General features: G+C 47.9%; 1 protein-coding gene across 3 annotated transcripts; it reads right to left on the bottom strand.

Annotated features, from left to right (window-relative positions):
- Positions 1-315: 315 nt before the first annotated feature.
- Positions 316-21,456, bottom strand: AKAP8 (A-kinase anchoring protein 8). 3 transcript variants are annotated; one of them, XM_049810266.1, is made up of 14 exons: positions 21,343-21,456; positions 15,534-15,572; positions 14,828-14,860; positions 12,880-13,168; positions 11,356-11,962; positions 10,798-10,942; positions 10,357-10,404; positions 8,191-8,287; positions 7,379-7,520; positions 6,675-6,768; positions 5,611-5,741; positions 4,765-4,860; positions 753-1,327; positions 316-554 (listed from the first exon to the last, which is right to left on the bottom strand). In XM_049810266.1, exons 1-13 carry the CDS (start codon positions 21,359-21,361, stop codon positions 773-775), a joined length of 2,295 nt encoding a protein of 764 aa, XP_049666223.1. In that variant the 5' UTR covers positions 21,362-21,456; the 3' UTR covers positions 316-554; positions 753-772. The 3 variants fall into 3 exon arrangements, with proteins under 3 accessions (XP_049666223.1, XP_049666222.1, XP_049666224.1); XM_049810265.1 differs by having other exon boundaries at positions 316-1,327; XM_049810267.1 differs by having other exon boundaries at positions 316-1,327; positions 10,357-10,401.

Below are 21,456 nucleotides of genomic sequence, written 5' to 3'. Positions count from 1 at the left end.
GGGAAAGCTAACAATTTTCTTCACTCAGAGTGAATTCCCGCGCAACTGACTGCCCCGTTACTAGAGATAATCGAGCTGCTCCTTCATAAACTAATAACCAACCCAAATTCTCCAGCTGTAACAGAGGGAGAGGAAAACAAATGCATTTCCCGAGAGGAAAAATTCTGCTTTTTGGGGAAATTTTGGGAATTAATTAAATAAAAATTCCCTCACCGGAGTATTTTAGGCGTTAGGGAGGACAAGGGAGGAGGGAAGGACGACGGCTCCGGCCCACCGGCGTTAGCGCTGCGCTTAAAACCCAACGAGCCGCTGGGATCGAATCGATGCTTTTATTATTTTTCCAAACCTCAGCTTTTTTAGGGGGGTTGTTTGTTTTTTGTTTTTGTTTTTTTTTTTTCCTTTTTTTCACCTTTTTCTTTCTAAAATTCCACCCCCCACCCCCCGCCAAAAAAAAAACCAAAAACAAAAAACCCCAAACAAAACAAAAAAAACCCCAAGCAGAGCCGCAGCTGGAGGGTTTCTCAGGGAAGGTACGGCTTCCTGCGCTCTTCGTCCTAAAACAAAAAAGGAATTTGCAGAAACGAAGCGAAATTAATCTTAACGAGATGAATGAAGCGCTGCGGCTGCTCCTTAATGACACAGCCGGGTTCCCTCCCCTTAATTAAAATCAAAATTGGACAACTTCGGGTGCTGCGCTGAAAAAGGACAAGAAATCAAACAAAAAAAAAAAAAATCACGGATTATACCATCACCTTCACGCAAATATTCACAGTTATTCCGGTTGCGGCTCCGAAGCCGCTGGTGGAGCCTCTTCCTCCTCCTCCTCTTCCTCGCTGCAGCCGGCCGCAGCCGCCGCCTCGTTCCCGTTTTCCTCCTCTTTGCCTGCCCAACCCTCAGTTTCATTTTGGGGGGAAACCACCGATTCTTGGGGATTTTCGGGAACCACGGGCACCTCTTCCATTGCTTCCGAAGATGGCGGTGCTGCTTCCGAAGTCACCGCAGCTGTCGCTTCCGACGTCACCTCCGACGTCACCTCCGATGTCATCTCCTCCGCTTCCAGCTCGTCGTCTTGCAGGAACGGGGGCATCAGCAGTGGTTTGGGGGGCTGATCTTGCTCCCCTAGATTTTTAAGGAATTCCTCAGGTTTGGAAAACTCTTCGGAAGGTTCTGCCGCTTCCGTAACTTCCCCAATTCCTCCTCCTCCTCCTCCCTCCTGGGCAACCTCAACTGCAGTGGTTTCGGTCGCTCCTTCCCCGGCGCCATCTCCGCCTTCCAAAGCTTCATCCACATCCTGATCCCCGATTTCATCCGTAAAGGGATCTTCTCCCTATGGAAAAAAAGAGATGGGAAAGAGACAAAGAGTCATTGAGCTGCAACGAGGCAAAGGGAATCTCCGCCATGAAAACGCAGGAGAGGTGGTGGGGTTTGTTTTTTTTTGGCAAGGGAAAAAAAGCAGCTCAGCGACGGATGATTCTTAATACGGTGGAAAAAAGAAAATAATAATAATAATCCGTCGTGGAAAATCCCGAAGGATTTGCAGCAAGAGAAGAACCCCAGGAGAAAAAAATAATAAAAAAAAAAAGATCCCACGCCTAGAAGGAGTGGAAAGAATCAGTTGAAAAAAAAACCTAAAAGCTCCGGTGCGGGAGAACGGTGCCAGTGTTGCTGGAGTTTATCGGCTCCGCTCCTCACCCAGGAGGAATTTGGGTTTAACCAAGACGCTTTAAAATCCAAAAGGAATTCCTAACTCTCCGTTCCTGGTTTCCAACCGCCAATGGCCAGATTCCCCTTCCCTCGCCGGGAAGAGCGGCGACGCTTCCAGGTTTTCATCTCGCCTTTATTTTGGTTTCTTTTGTGGTTTTTTTTTTTTCGGGAGACGATGCGGTCGTGACCTCGCAGCCTGAGCTCTCACCCAGGCTACATCCTACCGTGAGGGGTCTCTTGGGGACACCAAGACCCTCCAGATTTTGGGGAGGGGTGGGTTTTTGGGGGGTGATTTTGGGTTTTGGGGGGGCATTATTGTGTGGTGGTTTTTTTCCTTAAGTTTGTTTTTTGACCTTGTTACCTTTTTTCAGGCCGACAGTGGATCCTAGCACCGCTCCCCCCCGCGGTTTTGGGGAGCGAGGAGGGGGCTCTGCTTGCATTTCCAGAGTTTGGGAGTGCGGGGTGAGCGCTTGTAGGGTCCAAGAAGGGGTGTCGCTGTCCTACAACCTCCACCTTGCCAGAGAGGAGATGCCCCACACACACCCTGTGCTGCAATCCGAGTTTCTAAAATTCCCTTTTTTCCAGGCCCCCCCCAGAGCCGCCCCAACCCCTCGCAGGTCACCACGGCGAAAAAGGGAAGGGAAGGAGGGCGGGCGGCATGCCGACGACTGGCAGAAACTTCGCCTGAAATCTGATGGACGGCGGCGGGGGATGGGGGGAAGAGGTTCTGGAAAGCAGGATGGGACGGGGTGGGGAAAGAAAACCAAAACCGAACTCTCCGGACCCTTCCTCCTTTTTCCGCGCTCCCCCCCGGGGTTAATATCTGCCTCGATCAGAGATTCAGCCCAGGTTGGCTGCCTCCATGCGAGAAGATCCATGCAGGTGGAGGAGAAACCTCAACGTTCATCTTCTCTGGCTGAGGATCACAACCTCCGGAGGTCGTGGAGGGAGAAGATATTAAAAAAAAAATATATCGGGCTCTACCTCGCGATCTGGACCCCAACGTCCGTTATCGCCGGGAAAAATCTACCGGGGGATGTGAAGTCCACTCGTGGTGGAGACTGTCACGGTTTCCCTTGGGAAGGGCAAGGCGTCCCGCCATCCCTCCGAGGAGGAATCGTTAGGCCGATGGTCAAGAACTCATCTCTTGATGCGGCCAAGTCTTGATTAATTAATCGCCCTGCGTCTCTGGCCTTCCTTTCATGGGGGAAGGTTTGCCGAGAACGTTTATGGCGAGGCGGCTCTTGGCATTACCTGGAATCCTCAGATTTTCCTCCACCCCTTTTCAGTCTGGTTTTGCACCTGGGAATGATACGGAGACCGTGCTGGGATGGATCCGAAGATCTCCTCCTGCCGATGGACAAAGGTCAGGTGCCCGTGCTGATTCATTTAGATCTGCCGGCAGCCTTTGATACCGTTGATCATGAGGAGATGTGGACGTGCCTGCGGACCCTGGCAGGGGTAGACGGAGTTGCACTTGAGTGGTTCCGGTCTTTTGGGGATTTTATTTTTTTTTTTTTTTTTAATTTTTTTTTTTTTTTTTTAATTTCTCTGAGAGATTCCCAGAGGTTTGCACCTCGTCTGCCCTGAGGGCTCGCTCGCTCTCTTTCTCCTGTGGGGTACCGCAGGGTTTTTATCTCACCCTCCTGTTCAACGTGTATGAGAGGCCGGTTTAAGGCGAGAGGCGGCCATCCTACGCCGACAAACTCTCAGCTCAGAGTCTCTTTTCACTGGACCCAGAGGGTGGAGTTGCAGTTTTTATTCATTTTTTTATTTTTTGGGGGGAGGGAGGGCTAGATTTTAGCAGAGACTGGGCATGACAAGAGGTAGCTCAGTCCGGGTTTAGACCAAAAAATAAAAAACCATGACGCCGGTGGGACAGGGGAAACATCTGCTCCCCCGTGCTGGTGGTGGGGGGGTGTGTGTGTGGGCATCTGCCTGCCCTTGTCTGCCAGGTTTGCAAACAAGGGGCTCTCTCCTGTCGGATCCTGGGCTGTTCCCGGATTTCCCAGGAAACAAGCAAGTAGCCAAAAGCGCTTCTTTTTTTCATCTTCGCCTGGCGGAGGAGGTTGCGACCTTTCCTCTCTCAATCTCTCTCTCTTTTTCGGATGCGGACCTCGCCCGTTAAACCCACGCCGCCTCCAGACCCGCGGATAACCGCGAGGCACTTTTAGGCCGGACATAACCGCCTGGCTGGCTCGCTCGGCGGCGTTCCCGCATGGAGCGGATTCCCCCCCATGCTCTGAAGACTGCGCTTGCCTTCTGGACTTCTTTCTGTAATTCCGAACGCTGGTTTGGGTTTAAACAAACCCTACCCTGACCTCTCCTCGTGCTCCGTCTCGGCTCTGAAGATCGGCTGGGGCGTTCTCTGCCACTTCCCAAGGGAAGAGGAGGAAAAAAGCTGGGGTGGGGGGTAGGAGGGGGGAAGCTAACGAGGGTGTTTCAACTCCCGGGAATCGGATGCACCTCCCCGCCTCGGGGTGCTCCATCATTTGGTCGAGCTGCCGGGAGCGCCGCAGAGCCCGGCTCTTTTAGATGGCGTAAAAATTCCCCCCCGACGGTGCAGGGCGAGCGGGTGGGCCAGGAGCCGTCCACGTCATGATTCAATCCCAACTGGACTCAAGCAGCGGCTTCCCGACCCACACACTCGCTTCCCTGCGCTGGGGGAAACCTGGTGTCCCCCCCCAAGGCCACAGCTCAAGGGGTGGCTTTGGGGAACTGGAGTTCCTTTTTGCTATTTTTGGTTTCTTTAATTATGTTTCCGTTTTGGACGGTTTCGTAAATTGATCTACGCGCGCCTGGGAATGACAGTTAAGTAAAAAAAAAAAACCAAACCAAAATGAAAAAACCAAAAACAAACCACGAGAAGTGGTAAACCGCCTACAGAGAAAAGAAACCAGACCCAAGATTTAGAGATAAAAAGGCAACAGAGTGGAACCTACGCTTCTCCCCATCGTACGCAGCAAGGCGTCCTGTCACCGGCACGCAGCACACAGCGAGACGTGGCTCCGTGCTGCTCCAGGAACTCGGCACGAGTTGCCGACTCTCTCATTCACTCACCTTGAGGTATTTTTCCAGCATCTTTACGATGTGTTTGTTATTCAAGACGCTCTTGGCGACGTGTAAGCTGGTCTTTTTGAATTGCTCTGCAGCCATCTGCAAAGGAACCGAACATTGGGGTCACTTCAAAAGGGGAAGAGTTCCAACGAGGAGCTCAGCTCAAGAGTTTGTATTCCCTCCTCCTCTGCAGGGCATCGGAAGCCTGATCGCAAATCCCAGAAAACATCACAAAAAAAGCGGACGCAAGGGAGCGCCCGCCTGTGTTTCAGCACCAGCAGATGGAACATCTCCAAGGTATTCTGAGATCAAGTCCAGGACAGTGACGTTCCCATCCGACCCTCGGAGGAGACGAAGACCACCCTGAGGGATGCGCGACACTGACCGCAGCTCACCCCGTCTTCATCTGCAATGTCCAAAGCCCCTCTCCAGCCCATGCCAAATGAGACATCGATTACATCTCATTTATGAATTCCCCAAGCGCCCTCAAAGGCAGTTTTTAACTTTAATTTTTAGCAAGCACTGCAAATCTAGAAAGAGGAGGTGTTTAGCCTGCACGTCTGCACAGTATAGCTGGACAATGTACCCTGCTAAACCCCCAGCGCAGAAGAAAAAGCCAGATCTCCCTTTTAAGATCACTTTTTCTGTTCACCTCCCCATTTCTCATCTGCTCACGTTTCCCCGCAGAAGAACAAACCTTGCACAGCCCATCCACAAGCATCCCACAACCCTTTATAATTCCCCAGTCAGTTTTTAGAAGCCACAAATAAACCTTGAGCGCCTGGACCAACGTCCCCTCACACCAGCAGAGATGAAACATTCCAGTCGGAAGTGAGCAGGGCTGCTTACCCTGCGGTTTCTGTTGTGATCGGCAGATCGCAGGTGCCTCTGAAGGAGGTGGTTCTGGGCAGGAATTAACATGTCGCATGCCATGCAGTGAGCCGCCTCGATCTTCTTGAAGAAGTGTTCCTGGCCAATACCTACAGAGGTGACGAGACGTCAGCCAAAATCCCAAACAAATGAGATGTTCGGCTGGTTAACGTTGCCTTTCCACCCCCTCTAACAACCCCACATCACAGCCAACGCACTAATTCAGCATATTCCTTCCAGTTGCTGCTTTCAGAGGAGGAAAAAAAAAAAAAAAAAAAAGAAATATCACATACGTTGCTCTAAGATGGGGAGGAGTTATTCTGCTCCAAAACAGATCGTACTGACACAGTACCCAAGTGTAGGAGGAAGAGAGACGGGGATAACAGCCTGAGGTACAGAGCCATCGACTTACTATTTTCCTCAGTCCTAGCCAAAACCAGCTTGCTCGCCAAAAATCTGTTTAAGTAAAGGTGGAAGGGACAACTCGCGCTTCCCCCAGCTCTGGGTTCATTCCTCCTCCCTACTTAAGCTCAGGTTTTCTGCCTGCCAGATGTTATAGCCGACATGCGGCTTAACTAAACTCCACTCATCACTCCCAGTACAGATGTCGATGAGCACTGCAGACCGTATCAGGGACAGGCACGTTGACGATGCTGAGCAGATTTTTCCCCAATCACACTTGTTGCCACAACAGATCAACTTCGGCCCTTTCTCTTAACATTAGAATCGAACGAGGGATCCGGCTGCATTAATTGAACAGCCACAAAAATCAACAATTCCTGGGTTTTTTTCCCCATTTACCTCATTTTAGTATCTCTGACATTGCATGAGCCTCGTGGATCTGCTGCTTGAGAAACTGCAGCGAGGATGGGCACTCGCCCTTCCCCACCATGACGATTCATTTCACAAAGTTGGCAAAAAAATACCCAGAACCTGAGGCTGAGTTACCCAAATCCTTCATGTTTGTGCTGCTGTATCTCTGTGGGAGCAGTATTTATTTTTCTTGGTCTCACTTGGTCTCTGGACGCAGAATAGACACTTACCCTTAAAAGGATCCGGCTTCTGTTTTGTGCCCTCTTTCTCGGTCAGCTCCTGGCGCCGCTTCTCAATTTTCTTATTCCTGTTGACGATGTACTCCTAGAAGGGAAAAGGACAAAACTTGCTGTCCTCCACACAATGCACCGAAACGATAGAGCGGCTCAACAGGGAAATGAGCTCTCCAGAGAAAACCCACAGGGAAGATGGCGGCTGGTGAATTAACTAGACAAGGCGGGTGTTTTCCCCTCCCCATCCCATCATTTCTTCCAGAGAAAGAGACAGAAAGATCCAAATCGGAGCCAGACAGAAGCCTGCTCCCATGTCACCATCAGATTCCTTGTGAGAGACCCAAAATCCTTGAAAAATGCCCCCAAAATGCAAACAGTGATCATGCAGAAAATAAAACACCCCAGTCTTTATCTTGCCTTTCTCAGCTCTAGACGTGTAAATGGTGAAGACCATCTCTGGAAAGTTAATTTCTGGCCGCCTTATTCAAATATAGACAATTAACTTTCCCTCCCAACACAGAAACCCATGAGAAATGCAAACTGATGTCATTGGGTGATGCGTTAACAAGTGGTGACATGAGCTAACCAAGCAGGGTGCCATGTGTGGATGAATCTGTAGCTCCTTCCACTCTCCGTGTAAGCCTGGAAATCCCACCATGGATGCAAGGAAGGGTAGCGCTAACGCTGGGCAACCCACCTACCTGCAGAAACTCGACCGTTTTATCCGGGAGTTTGGTACCGATGTATCGCAAGGTCTCTTTGTGAAACTTGCTCTGGAGGTGTTTCTGGATCTCCTCTTCCTCAAAACTGCGGAACTTGCAGACGGAACAGGCAAACTGGATTCTAAACACAGCAATCGTACCGCTAATGAGGAACGAGCTCAACTTAACGAGAACATCAAGAAAATTATGACCATTACAGCTCCTGTTGTAGTTTGCTACCTCGCACGTTTTTTTCCAAGTGTCACCCCACACAATTTTACTTTGTCTTGGACTTTTATAATCACTGTAGAACCTGTGCGGATTAAACAGCCCCTACTTCTTCACTAAACTAAATGCTACAGGACCGGCTGCTAAAACCCTGCATGAGTTTCAAAGTAACTAGAGAAATTCATAGGGCAGGAGGTGAATCAGCACTCTTTGATAGGAAGATCCTCTCCCCCATGCGGGAAAGCCCTGAAATAACAGAAACGCTGGTGCTGCCTTTGCTGGTCAGTCTGTCTTGAGAAGACTTATTGTTTTAATAGCAAGGATGCATATATAGCCACTTAAAACACCCTTCTGAATTTGTAACTCTACACACTGATGTATGTATTGAACACCACAATATTCTCCTTATCTTAAAACAGTCGTAAAACACACAAAAAGGGGAAAAAACCATGCTGACATCAGAATGCAGAGCCCCAAAACACGATCCCCCAGCAGATTTCTCCCACATTTGTGCAGAGGAATTATCCTTGGTCAATATTATTCACAGAAGTGCTGGGAACGGACCAGCTGATCGCTTTCCTTACCTGTCCATAGCACGATCACGCATCCGATCTCTTCTCCGCTGCTTCTCCCTCTTCTTTTTCACTTCCTCGTCATCATCTTCACAGCCATCTCCAGATGCTAAGGCGGGGAAAAATCAATCAGAATTACTGTGCTCAGAATCACCCACTTTGCTGGCTGAGGTATTTTGGGGCCCAAGTCCCTTAGTTTCCTCCTTACTCTCAGCTCTGGGAAGTCAAGACATCTTTCGGTCTCTGGAAGCTCTCCCCCTCCCAAGCCGGCTTCCAACCGCAGGGAAGCAGCAGGCTCTTTCCAAGGTCTCCAGGAGTTATTGTAAAACCCAAACCCTCCTCTCCTCCAGCTCCCTGAACTTTCCACAGCAACTCAAGTCTTCATAGGCAGCGACAGGACACGCCATTAGCAGAAAGAGTCCTGAATTTTAGGATGCTGCAAAGACACCTCTCTATCTCCATTCCTTGGGAGAAGCCACTGCTTTCTCCCCAAATACACTTCCCCCCCCCTATTTTTCACAAGGCTGAAAATGCTACTCCAGAAAGCTAAGCAATAAAAACCAGCAGAGATGCTAGCAGTGCTTGAGTAGCAGATCTGCTTCCTTGGGACAGTTTTGGCTATATTCCTCATGTCATCTTCCCAATCATTCCTTGGTAATTATTGAGAAAGCAAAAAAGAACTAAAGATTCAGCTGACCTCGTGTTTTGGGGCAGAAAGCTCCAAGTCAGAGGTCTATCAGCCTCACAGGACTCAGGTAATCATTCACCTGCAACGTTTTCAGGTAAAGAAGCCCAGAGACTGGACCCCAGCATCAGAGGGAGGCTTAAAAAAGAATTTTAACATCCAGCCACACCTCAGTTTCAATCCTGGAAACAACCTAAAAGTGGCAACAAGAGTCCTACATGTGGTTTTCCCCAAGTCACTCTAATGCAGAAGGCACAATGTGCTTGGGTTTGATGCGTCTTTACCAAAAATTACAATCCAAAACCAGGTGAAGTGGTTCCAGCTACTTTAGACCATACACTTTTAAAATCAGTGCTCTAGCATACCTCGATATATTCCCATCTGTTTGGAAAAAAATTAAAACAAAACCAGGTTTAGCCCAGTGCCTGAAGCCTCCACTCAAAATTATTTAGTTTATGGTATTTTTCCTCTGCCCTGTTGTGAGACACACACATCCTCACCGCTGTCCTCCAAGCAGCGCAGGAAAATAAACTAACATTGTGGCCAATATCCATTCCTACAGATGGCAACCGTCCATGCTGAGAAGCCCAGAAAACACAAAACCGTTCTGGCACTCCCCTGCTAACCAGCGCAGCACTTCTGTGCCACGACGGGCAGTGCCGGAGCTTTGGACTGGTTAACAGGTTGCAGCAGGAGCTGCATCAGCCTCTGACCGAAAAAAATCCAAGCTCTTGGTAGCACCCCGAGGCAAAGCAGATGGATTCGCAGTAGGAGTAATCCGGGAGGACTGTGCGAGTGGGGGTAACACCCTACCTTCGTCTGCCATATTGCCCCAATTCCCATTCTCCTGGAAAAGAGAAACACAAAAAGATGCTGGTGTTATTTACCACGATGTGGAAGTTTCACGGTCCACCAAGCCAGACCACAGAGTGGGCGAAGGGTCGCATAATTTGGGGATTAAACATCCATTTTTATAAGTGTTTACAAAATAGTTGTTTTCTATAGATCACGTTATATGGCATTGCTAAGTATCGCTTCTCACTATCAAAATTTAAATACTTGGCAGCTGAGTTGCCGCTCCGAGGAACACCGTACTGAGGGTTACAGGCAGTCACAAGCGAGACAAATGGCAATGACCCCCATCCAACCCAGCAAACCAACAAATGAGGAAAGAAACCAACGACTAATTGGAATTTAGCCCTAATGAGCCTTGCCAAAAGCAGAAGTAAAGGCACAGGATCCCAACGTCTCCACTACAAGTGCTTTTCGGGCACCTCTGTGCAAGCAAATCTGCCAGTAACCCCTGCTGAAAGGCGTGGGGAAATTACAAGGAGCAAATACTTGCACAATGTATGGGCTCAAAAAGCTGTTTCTGGGTGATTTTAAATATTCTGACCCTCAGCGCAGTCAAAAGAGCAGAGAAAATTGCTCGAGAGCTTAAATGTTCCCACATTTGCCACAAAGACTGATAAAAAACCCAAAGTTACTTACACCTTTGTCAGCTTCATCTCCTGATTTTTCCTCTCCTTCGGCCTCATCTGCTGCACACAAGAGAAATAATTTAGCTGGTGTTGGGGGGGTGTCTTTTCTCCCACTTAACACTCCAAGGGGCCCCTAATGAATCACCAACGTAACGGCTCAAAACTCCAGTGAAGATCACAAATACCTCACTGGTTTCTCTTTGCCCACCAGTCTCTGCTGCAAACTTGGTCCTTACTTTCACACAACGCTCAACTCGGGCATTAAATTTTGCCCCAGGCCACAAAATACAAAGATCATAAAGCCTGTGCACTTGCAGAAGTACAATAACAATGCTAACAACTTAAAAATATAATACAATAGCTTTGAAATGTAACAACCATCAGTCAGCTGAAAGATAAAACACTTAAAAACTGGGGAAATGGCCAATATTAGTGGGTGAAGACAGCTCATACCGTTCTCGGTGTCGTCTCCTTCGCTGTCAGTCTTTGCCTGTTTGCTGTCTGGCTCATCTCCACTTTGTGACTGTTTTCGTTTGCGTCCTCCTCCCTCGCCATCCGATCGCCCTCCTGAACGGTTTCGGAAACCTCTTCTCTTGGGCTAAAGTGGGAAGAAACCAGTCGTCATCAATCAACTCGAGGCACCAAAAAAGTTTAAAAATCAAACTATTCCACCCATCTGCTACATCTCCTAAAAAAGTTTAAAATCTTATGACCCTGCCAACTTATTTTTGGCTATAAAAGGATTTTATAGCTGGGTTAGCATTCCTAGAGCGCAGATTTGGGATGGGGTAAGCATTCAGAAGCTCTATTTTACATGCAAATGGGTATGTACAAGCTCGGTGACATTCCACTCTATCCAGGAAGATTTAAATTATTCTGTGGTGGAAGCAATGTGAATTAAGACTCGCACTTCCCCAAAGGACTCCGCTTTACAGCCGAACAGCGAAGCCTATCCACTGAGGCAAGCAAAAAGCAATCTTGACAAGAAAAAAAACGATAGTAACGACTTACCATGAGCGCATTCATGTGCCAGGGCACTGTACCCATCCTGTCTCTGTTTCGTTGCCTCCCCATTCCGTATGGCATATTCCCATACCGTCCCATTCCCATGCCCGACATCCCCATCATGCCATAGTCATAGTCTCCGTAGTCACCGTAATCTCCGTAGTCGCCATAATCACCATAATCCCCATAGTCGCCGTAGTCGCCGTAATCTCCATAGTCTCCGTAGTCACCGTAATCAGGAACAAGGGCTTGGGAAAAGAGGGAAGGGAGCCTGTTGGATCCGGCACCCCCCATCCCACGCCCACCCATGTAGTTCAACTCATTCCAACGAGCCGAGAGGCGCTCCGAGCTGGAGGAGGGCATGAAGTGGTCGGTGCGGTTGAAAGCATTTAGACGCCCTCGATTTTGAACGCGGTTTTGACCCCGTCCTCGGATGAGGCCGTAGTTGTTTCCTCGGTTGCGAGACTGATCCCTGCGGTTGTCGAACTGGCTCCCGAAGGAATCATTCCGATCGGTTCCGACTTCTCCATAATCGTAGCCAGATCGGTACATGTCACGGTCGTTCATTGAAGACCTCGAGTCATACGATTCGAAAGACTCAAATCTGAAAGAGCTGCGGAGGAGGAGACAACAGTCAGCAGCTAGAATAATGTTTCCACACATCATACAGGCGTTGGTATCCAAATGTTTTTGGCCAGAAAAACAGAATAAAAATCTTTTTAAACCCTGCATAGCGATCACTTTCTGTATCCCGCATCACCTTTTCCTTATTCTCAGGGAAAATAATTTAAGTATCAAAGACCCGTGGTTTTCTGCAGAGTATCTGAACAGATATCCTTCGGAGATGTCATAACCTCACTAACTTTATAGCACTAAACCACTCTGAATAATGTTTTGCCAGCAGAAAAGCAGATGCCAAAAGCTTTCCCAGGTAAAAGCTGCTTCACATTGTCTCTTAGTTGTGCCTCCAGGTGTGAATTAATGCAGATAAATCCCTCAGCATCTTGTCTGACCGCAGCAGCAAGCATCAAAATGGCAAAAAAAAAAGGCAAAACTTCACTTATTCAGTAACTCTCGCCAGGATGTGCATTATTATTTCAGCAGCAAAACACGCACCAATATGAAACAATTCTCCAGACTGGCATAATTTAACCCAAAGGGAGAAACAAAAATAATTACTGGGCAGCTATGAGGAAAAAGGGACGCAGAGGAAAAAATACTTTAAGAAACCTAAAAACTAGAAATAAAAAACCTTATGCAAAATCTAGGAATCGAATCACCAATGGAAGCTGCTTTTAATGGTGGACATGTGCATCAAGTTTGATAGACAAATATATATATATATTAAAAATATGTACATGCATGAGCGTACACACATATCAGGGCAGGTAAAAAATAAGCCAATAAGTTTATTTTCCAAGGAGCAAATGCTGGATCGTGCCTACGCAATCAGAACAGCTTAATCTGAAGTTACAGTGATTAAAAGCCGTTATTTTTTTGCTAGTAAAAATAAATAAGTGGAACAGTCACCTCTCTTGGTCTTCCATCCCTTCCCCTGTTCCGCCACTGCCCTCCTTCGACAGCATATCCAAACGCTGGTTGATTTTGGCTATGATGGAATCCGAATTCTCGTTCGCTGAAGTCTCGGCGCCGTATGAGGCAACAGGCATGGCGGCGTTGACGTCGGCATTCATGCTCATATCTGAAGTTTTGGGTGTTTCCCAGCTGCTGGAGGTGGCAGCAGCTGCGGCGTAGTTGTACGTGGCCGCTGTATTAGCGGCAGTGGTTTGGGTGTTGTAATAGTCATAGCCTTCATAGCCTGGCAGGAAAGGAAAATAAAATTGATATTAATACAATATTATGAAGACATGGGAACCTGGAGGAAGAGTTTAGATGCGAACGGATCCTACTGGGCAAGGCTGCAGCTGGGTTTTACCTCCTTTGAGGAAATCTGGTTTCTCAAAGCGAGTTACATCAAAGATTCTTGTTGCTCAACCCTAAAAGCATAGGGACCTTCCTCCTTTGGGTGATTTTAACTGCAGAAAGGGAGCGCTGCTGGTTGTATTTGCAATTTCAGAACAAGACCCCGAGCCATCTACGTTGCACGGTCCCACAAAATGACACCAAAAAACTCAAAGTGGATGCGCTGCCGAGCACATCACCGTATATCCATCAAAAAAGGACCACAACTAAATAAATTAATCAGAAAATCAAAGCTCCCAGTTGTATTCAAAGAGCACCTCACAGCAAGATACCACAGCGCTGTGGAAAACCCAACGCGCTGCAGCCGGATGCTTTGTGCTATCCCAAGATGGGAACCGAAGGATGCGCACGTGTTCCCGACACTCCTTATCGCAGCTCTACGGTCCCGGCTCGAATCCGGTGTTGCTCCGGCAGAGACAAGTGCCACGAGCTATGCAGCGAGCTTCTGCTCACTGCTTCTGACCTGCTAAACCCTTCAGTTTACCAGTTCTAGGGCTCTCTAAAGCAACCGCCATAATAACCCCTCATAATTCTCCTTTTCTGTGATGCTTGTGATAAAATTGACATTGTTAAAGCCACCAGTGTGATGATGCCGCTGCCCGTTGTGCTGACCAGCATGGCCTCGTTGTGTCTTTGTATTCCCCCGTGTGCCTGCGACTTGCGCAATTAGATGATAAGGTCTCCAGAGCAGGAACGGCCTTTCTGCTCTACATCGGCACAATACCCAGCACAACAGGGCGCGAGTCCTTGACAGGGGCACCCAGGCTTTATAAAAAGGAGGAATAATAGAAGGAAAAAACCCCCTCATTTTCAGCAATGACTTGAGCTGGGAGGTTTGAATCCACAGCCCAACATGCAGCATTCAATTTTATATTGTGAGGACCAAAGAAATAATGTTTTCTAAAAGAATCTCAGGCTTTTGCTTGGGAATGTGTTAAGACCAGCTTAAGGATCCAAACCAAGGCCAATTAAACTTTTCTCCTCGGAGGAATTAGTTATTAGTGAAAGCAAATCATGTTTTATTGAGGAAGCACCAGCTTGCACAGAGAACTGCATTTGTGTACCATCAATCTGCCAGAATTACATAGGCAAACCTTGGGTTTTGAGAGGAAAACAATATAATCTCAGTAAAATCAATTTATTAATGTACACATCTGGCTGTCCCAGATCAAACGAGAGATGGAGACGTAAAAGAAATGAACTTTTCTCATCCATGAGCTAATTTTTCTGCTTTAAGGAACAGACAGCTGCCAGACATTAGGACAGAACTGCTCCCTTAGCAGAAGCAGCTGCCACAATCACGGAGCAAGGTAAAAATAAAAAATGAATTGGTGAAGAAGAGCAGTTTAAAAGTACATTGCTGCGTTACTTCACACTGACTTCCATGCGGAGACGGCATACGAGCAAGAAAACAGCTCTGCTCGCCACAGCCAGCTCGAGACACTGAGGAAGGCACCCCAACACCCAGAGACAAACGAGTTTTTTTAACACGTACCTTGCCAACTCGTCGCATTCGTCGCGTATGTACCTGAACGGGACAAAAAGAAAAGAGAGTTTCAGCTCTAAAAGCAACAAAGTTAAAAGTTCAGAGCCTAAATATATATAATTCAGTTTAACAGGTGGTGAAAACTATGGATCCTTTTGCACAGAATGGGAAAGAAAGAAGCTGGGACTTCCAAGAGCTAATTATGAAAATGAAATGGATAATATATACTTTTTACTATGTTTTTTGAAACACTTGCAAGTATGTGCACTTGAGAACAACTCAAGTGATTCAATAAAAACCCTCAAGTAGCAGTAAAACCACGGCAAAAGCAAATATGTTTGTTAAAACTATCACTTTAAGGAGCATCTCACTGCTTCTGCTGTTGTTTATGCTGGAGTGTGCCCAAACTCCCAAATACCTCAGGATACACTTTGTTCTGCAGCACTAATAAACCCCAGGTGATAAAGCAATGCACGTTATTAATCATATGCAAGGCTGTGACCAGTTCCTCCAGTATACAATGCTGGGAATCGGAGTGTATCACAGAGGAAACTTTTACAGAAAAACAAGTAGAAAGTCACTAAAACAGGTAGAGGAGAAGAAAGACTGAAAAAACTGCTTCTATATTGCACTATTCTGGCTAGAATGACGAAAAAGTAAGTCATATTCTAAAACTGCAATTCCCCAGATCTGGTTTTATATACACAAAACTCACCTTGAGTGTTGGTGGCCCCAGTATTCCAGGTGCCATAACCTGCAAGAAAAAGAACAGAGCTGTTAGAAGGATCACCTCTGCTGTCACCACAGGGTTTGTTTCTTCCCTTAGTTGACCCTAAAACCAATAATGTCTTTAATTACAGCTGCACTTCTGCTTTTTATTGTTTGGGAAACATGCCTGAAGCTTGCCTGATGCTTTATTTCAGATTGTTCAGCAGTCTAAAGGTCAACGAGATGTTCTAAAACACCAAGAATTAAAAAAAAAAAAAATAAAAAAATTGCGTTTTGAAAGAGAAATCAGTTTTAAAAGGTGCTTGATGTTAACAACGGCACAAAGCTACATTTATACAGGAGAAAATTTGCGGGATGAATCACCCGAAGAACTGAAGCGGCATCAAGAATGGACATTTCAATTGTGTTATGCCAGCAGAAGCGTCCTTTTTCCTAGAGAATATCAGATATCCTCATACGTGATCCGAGGCGAGTACTGCTATTCTATGAGCCAATTAAATAAATTGAGCACTCTCCACTTTTCAGCACTAATTACAAAATTCGCGCTAATGAGGCGGCTTCGATATGGTGTCTCCGAAAACAGCAGCGGGGTGAAGCATTTGCCCAGGTGGAAGAAAAAGCAAAGGGCCACGACACACAGGAGCTCCTGCTGTGACTTCACCGGCTCTTTTATTTCACAGCAGTGATTTGTTTTCCTCATCAAAATAAATCATCTCTCCATTCCAAACCTCTTCCAAAGTTTCCAGGGTGGAATCAGCATCCCCGGCACCACAGCAATCCCTGAAAGACCCGCAGCGAGCTCAGCTAACACCTTCATCCTCTCAAAGGACATCAGATAAATAAGCTCCGTGCTGCAACGAAACCTCGAGAGCATCTAAATTAAATCTTGAAATCAAAAATGCGCTGGGTGTTTTGCTGAAAGCATTTCCCAGAGTCTTGGCTACCACTTCTCTGCAGGAAAACAATTTTATTATCTGATCAGAAAAATAAGTTGGTCCACAAGCAAAATTACTGATGCCCGGCTTCCTACGGATCCAAATTATTTCAACAGCCACTGTATTACCCCAAACCTCTCCCCATTTCTGTTCTGGCCTTGCCTTCCTGCCCTGGATCTGGACTTCCCCTTCCCTTTAGCAACCTCATCTCCCTCCAAACGTTCGCCAGCTGAGGAAGAGCCTGCACAAGCCAAAAAATCACACACACACGCTTCCTTCCTTCCTTCTTTTAAGGTTTAGGTTGCTTTTCTGCACTTTAAGACACCAATTTCACAAAACTTTTATATTTTTGGAGGTGGCCACCGATTTTGCAAAGCTTCTCTATTTTTGGAATCGACTCCCTATTTTCCAAAACATTTCTTTTTTTAGAGGCAGCCCCTCATTCTGCAAAAACTTGTCTTTTTTGAAGGTTGCTCCTGATTTTGCCAAACTTCTCTATTTCTGGAGGTGGCCCCAATTTCGCAAAGCTTTTCTTTTTTTAGTGGCAGTAATTTTGCAAAGCTTTTATATAGTTTTGGAGGGGGCCTCCAATTTTGCCAAACTCTTCTACTTTTGCAGGCAGACCCCAATTTCGCAAAGCTTTTAAATTATTGGAGGTAGCCCCTAATTTTGCAAATCTTTTCTATTTTTGGCAGTGCCCCCAATTTTGCAAAGCTTTTCTACTTTTTGGAGGCAGCCCCTGAGTTTGCAAAACCTCCTTTTCCTTGGAGGCAGCTGCCAATTTTACAAAGCTTTTCTATTTTTGCCAGCAGCCCCCAATTTCACGAAGCTTTTTTATTTTCTGGAGCAGGAGGGGAGTGTCCCAATTTTGCAAAGCTTTTATTTTTTGGAGGCAGCCCCCCAGTTTTCCAAAAACTTTTCTTTATTGGCAACAACCCTCAATTTTGCAAACCATGTACTTTTCGAGAGAGCCTCCGATCTGTAAAATCTTTTCTCTTGCACGCCCCAGCTCCCTGAACAAACCTGTCTAACACCCACCAAGGACACCTCTCCCTCTTAACGACTTTATTTCTCCACAGGCAATCACCTCAAGCGCACAGAACCTAAAGAAATGGCCGGCAAAACTGTTACCGCTGTATTTTCGCCCTTCTATAGAAACCGCAGCACCAGCAAAACAGGAACCGCAACACGTAAACGCCTCTTCAAATCGGAGCCTTGTTACCGAGTAATTTCCTTTCCCACCGTTGGCGTTTTTAGGTCGAGTCATTTGGCGTTCAGCTTCGCTTTCCAGCGGGAGCAGGATGGTGCCGGGATGAGGTTTTCCAGCTGCTGGTGGGGCTTGTGGGAAGGATCACATCGCGACACAGCAGGGAAATTAAGGCCAAACCTCTGAGCCATCGCCTGCAGCCACCCCAAAGCCTGACTTTAAATCCACAGCTCAATTTTAACGCTTCTTCCTCCCATTAACTCACCTCTTGCAAACAAACTGCTGAGCGCACATGATCCTTTCTAGTGATGTCAAGTGACACCGAGCCCCCAGATGTCACAGGCATCATCCCAGCTCAACACCTGCCTCCGGACACACTCATCGCCGGAGAATAGTGAGAAGAAAAAGCCAAGTCAGTGCAGGGAAGCTTTTCTCCGGGCAGGTCGCTTGGTTTCTCACCCAGCGACACCAAAAATAGCAACAGCCCTCGCGCTTTCGACCGCACGCAGACATTGGATCAAAAGCGAGCTCCTCTCCTTCGATTTTTAAGTCGTCTTTGATAAAACCTTGGGTACCTTAATTCAGGAAGCAAAAATAGCCTGGCCCCAGCACAAAACCCTCGAGGAAAACAGAGGCTGCTTGGCCCAAAATGAAGCATTTTTCAGCCAAAGAGAGTCCCACCTCTTTGCACCTCCAGATTCTGTAGGATAAAGCTCCCCGCTTTTTTGTTATGTGCATATACGTTGGCATCCAGCTTGCTGAGACGTAGGGCATGTAATGTTCATGCAGGTATTACCACGATTATCATATTTTTTCAAGGAACAAAGAAGTCTGGGTTACGCAAAGACCTCAAGCTTTCAGTACAACCTAAGAACATGGTAATTAAGAGTTCAGCATCTAATTTTGAAACTAAATATTATCTAAAAAACCCACTAGATGAGAAACCCGGGTATTAATGACTTGGTACCAATGAGCAGAGGTTGTATTCGTCAGTTCTGCAGCAGCACAGCACGTCCGTGAACATCCCCAGGAGGGAAAAAAATCAGCGGAATAAATCATCATTGACTTCTCTTGGGAAAATAAACACAAAACAAAGGGCAAAGCAGGAAAAAAACAGCTCGGAAGGGACTAAGGAGTGAATTTTACTGAGCTGAGTGCGCTGCGTGTCCCGATTCCCAGCTGATTCCCAAGATGGCGCTCCCTGAGGTGGGGGAAAAAGCTTGGGAACCATTTTTCTCCACACACATGTAGAAGCAGAAAGAGAATCTGGAGACGACAGAGCAATGTCAAGAGATTTACTTTGTTCAGTCTATGTGAAGCACTGAGAAGTTTCAACACCCACAGAAAAAAAGCTGGGGTGCAGGAGGCAATTCCTTCTGAGAGCAGAAGTCCAAGGTTCTCCCGCTGATTTCAACAAAGGACTTTATCTGCGGAGAATATAGTTTGTCTTCTGCTGGAATCACGAGCTATTTAAATTAAACCTATATATGACACGCTCCTATGCAAGCCTCAACTGTAAAGGGTGCTGTCCTCAAAAACCCGCTCGCGTGGAACTGTACAATTCTCAACACGCAGAGAATTAAAAATAAAGGGCCTGGTTATAGGCTGAACTGACTACACCCGAGGACTATTTATAAAACCCAAAATATGCAAGAACTCATTCATTTTTGTACCGTGTAACGGTAAAAATCCACACCAAAACTCTAAAGCTGCAACGCACTTGGGGGTTTTAATCTATTAACAGTTCTGCAAGGCAAAGGGAAGATCCCAGCTTTAAGTAGCTTGTTAACTTCACAAAGCCAACAAAATCTTTCTCAGGAATAGCTTTTAGCTGCCTAAACTCTTCTGAGTTGTTATCAGGACTTGCTCAGCTGTCAGTAGAGAGAAACGAGCACTTGTAAAGGATGATTCAACACACATTTAAGGTGGTTTTAATCCTTTCACAGTTTTTCACCCCATTTTTATGCCCAAAGAACAGAGAAAACACTTAAAAAGCATTGAAAAGCACAATGCAAGAGATGCTGGGCATCAAGTCTCCACCAAGCTGAAAGTGGAGACAGAGGGAACCTGGAAAGAGCAACTTGTCAACAGGTCTGTCTCAACACGATGTCGAGATGAATTATGAATGATCTCTGCAGAAAAAGCGACGTGCGGGATATTAGGAACTTGGTAAAACACACGCAGAAACGGCATCACTGCTGTATTATTTATAAAATCCTGCTGCAGTCATAATTACATTACAAAACCCAAGGAAATGTTTTCAACAGCAAGTTAAAAATCACCCTGGTGGGACTTTCACATCCCTGAACATGACCAGAAGTGAAGTGAAGCATAAATTCAAGGTGGGAAGAGGACAGAGGGCTCCAAATGGGTGCAGTGAGAGAGGATCCAGGCTGTCGAGCTGCTTCAGCCTCAGGTCTGGGAGCATTTACCCATGTGCTGCTAAGTCACATCCCAATAAACTTCATCAAGGGACTTTAAACAACCAATATTCATCTGTTAAACTCCAATTTGGGTGACTTACTTTCACTTTCCACTGCTGCGAGCCTTGGTTTGTAGTTTTAAGAAACGTTGAAAACCAGCAGAAGCTGGAAGAGCGCGCCAACGTTACTGAACTCGACGCTGGTTAGCACTTTGATGAAGGAGGCCGTTAGTGCTTTGATGAAGGAGGCCATGTCTGTCCGTCCGTCCCCCGTCCCCGTCCCCCCCCACCCCAAATCACTTCTCCACACCGGCAAACGAAGCATAACGACGTAAACAGCCTCTCCCCGGTGTTTTGATGCTCAACAGTGTTTCGGAGGGCTCTCACCTGCTGCCTTATGCTTTGTTTAACGCCTTCTTGCCCGTTGTTGTTATACCGGGGAGAAGGAAAACAGCTCGGGGGTGGAAGGGGGGGCAAAAACACACCTGGAGAGCTTGAGGCGGGGGGGGGGGGGGGGCAGCCAAGGGAGAACCACCGCCGGGGTTTATGGTTGTGACAGCTCCCCGGATCGGGCCCCCGCTCCTCACCGAGTCGCTGCTGCTCCCCCCAGGGTTAACGGGGAAGCGGGGGATTTTTGGCCCCACCCGGAGCGAAACCGGTGCCCGTGGGGGAGGAAGAGTGTGTCTCAGCCCATCTCTTGTGCGAGCGCAAGGAGATGCTGCTCACCCTCCCAACTAAGCGGCCTTCCCGGGAACGGGGGGGGCGCAACCGGAGGGGGGGGGGGGGGGGGGGGAGGACCGGCGCGCACGCGGCGGGGGGCGTGGCCGCGCGGCCGCCATTTTGTGTCGTCTTCAGAAATGGGACCGGCTCCATTTCCGCCCCCCCCCCCGCCGCCCCATCACACACCCGGGGCGGGTGGCGGGGGGGGGGGGGGGGGTGAGGAGGAGAGAACGGCCTCCCTCCCCCCCCAACCTTGAATAACACCCTTCCACCAATCGGCGGCGCCCTAGAGCGGAGCGACGCGGCGCTGAACCAATCAGCGGCGGCGCCCTCTCACGGGAGGCGGGAACAACGCCTTCCCACAGCGGCTGAACCCCCCCCGCCGCCACCGCCAACCTCCCGCTCTCCTCCCCGCCGTTAACGGGGAAACCGCCGCCGAAGCCGGCGAGAGGACCGAGCCGCCACCCCGGGTGAGGGGAAGGGCCGGGCCCCGGGGCCGCCCCGCACCTACCGCCGTATCCCTGCTCCATCGCTCCCCCTCCGCCTCCGGCTCAGCAGCAGCGGCGCCGCACTGCCCGCCCGAGCGCCCGCTGCGCAGGCGCGCCGCGCCCGCCTCCCATTGGGC

This window comes from Accipiter gentilis, chromosome 9, assembly GCF_929443795.1.
Source record: "Accipiter gentilis chromosome 9, bAccGen1.1, whole genome shotgun sequence".
Lineage (NCBI taxonomy): Eukaryota > Metazoa > Chordata > Aves > Accipitriformes > Accipitridae > Astur > Astur gentilis.
The sequence above is the reverse complement of the archived record's forward strand: the minus strand, read 5'-3'. Positions and strand labels throughout refer to the sequence as shown.

Coding starts and splice junctions, on each gene's coding strand:
- AKAP8 (XM_049810265.1), bottom strand. Junction 13,169..14,827: donor GAATGCGACGAGTTGGCAAG/GTACGTGTTAAA, acceptor CTTTCCTGCCAG/GCTATGAAGGCTATGACTAT. Junction 8,288..10,356: donor AGGAGATGAAGCTGACAAAG/GTGTAAGTAACT, acceptor TCCCCGCCTTAG/CATCTGGAGATGGCTGTGAA.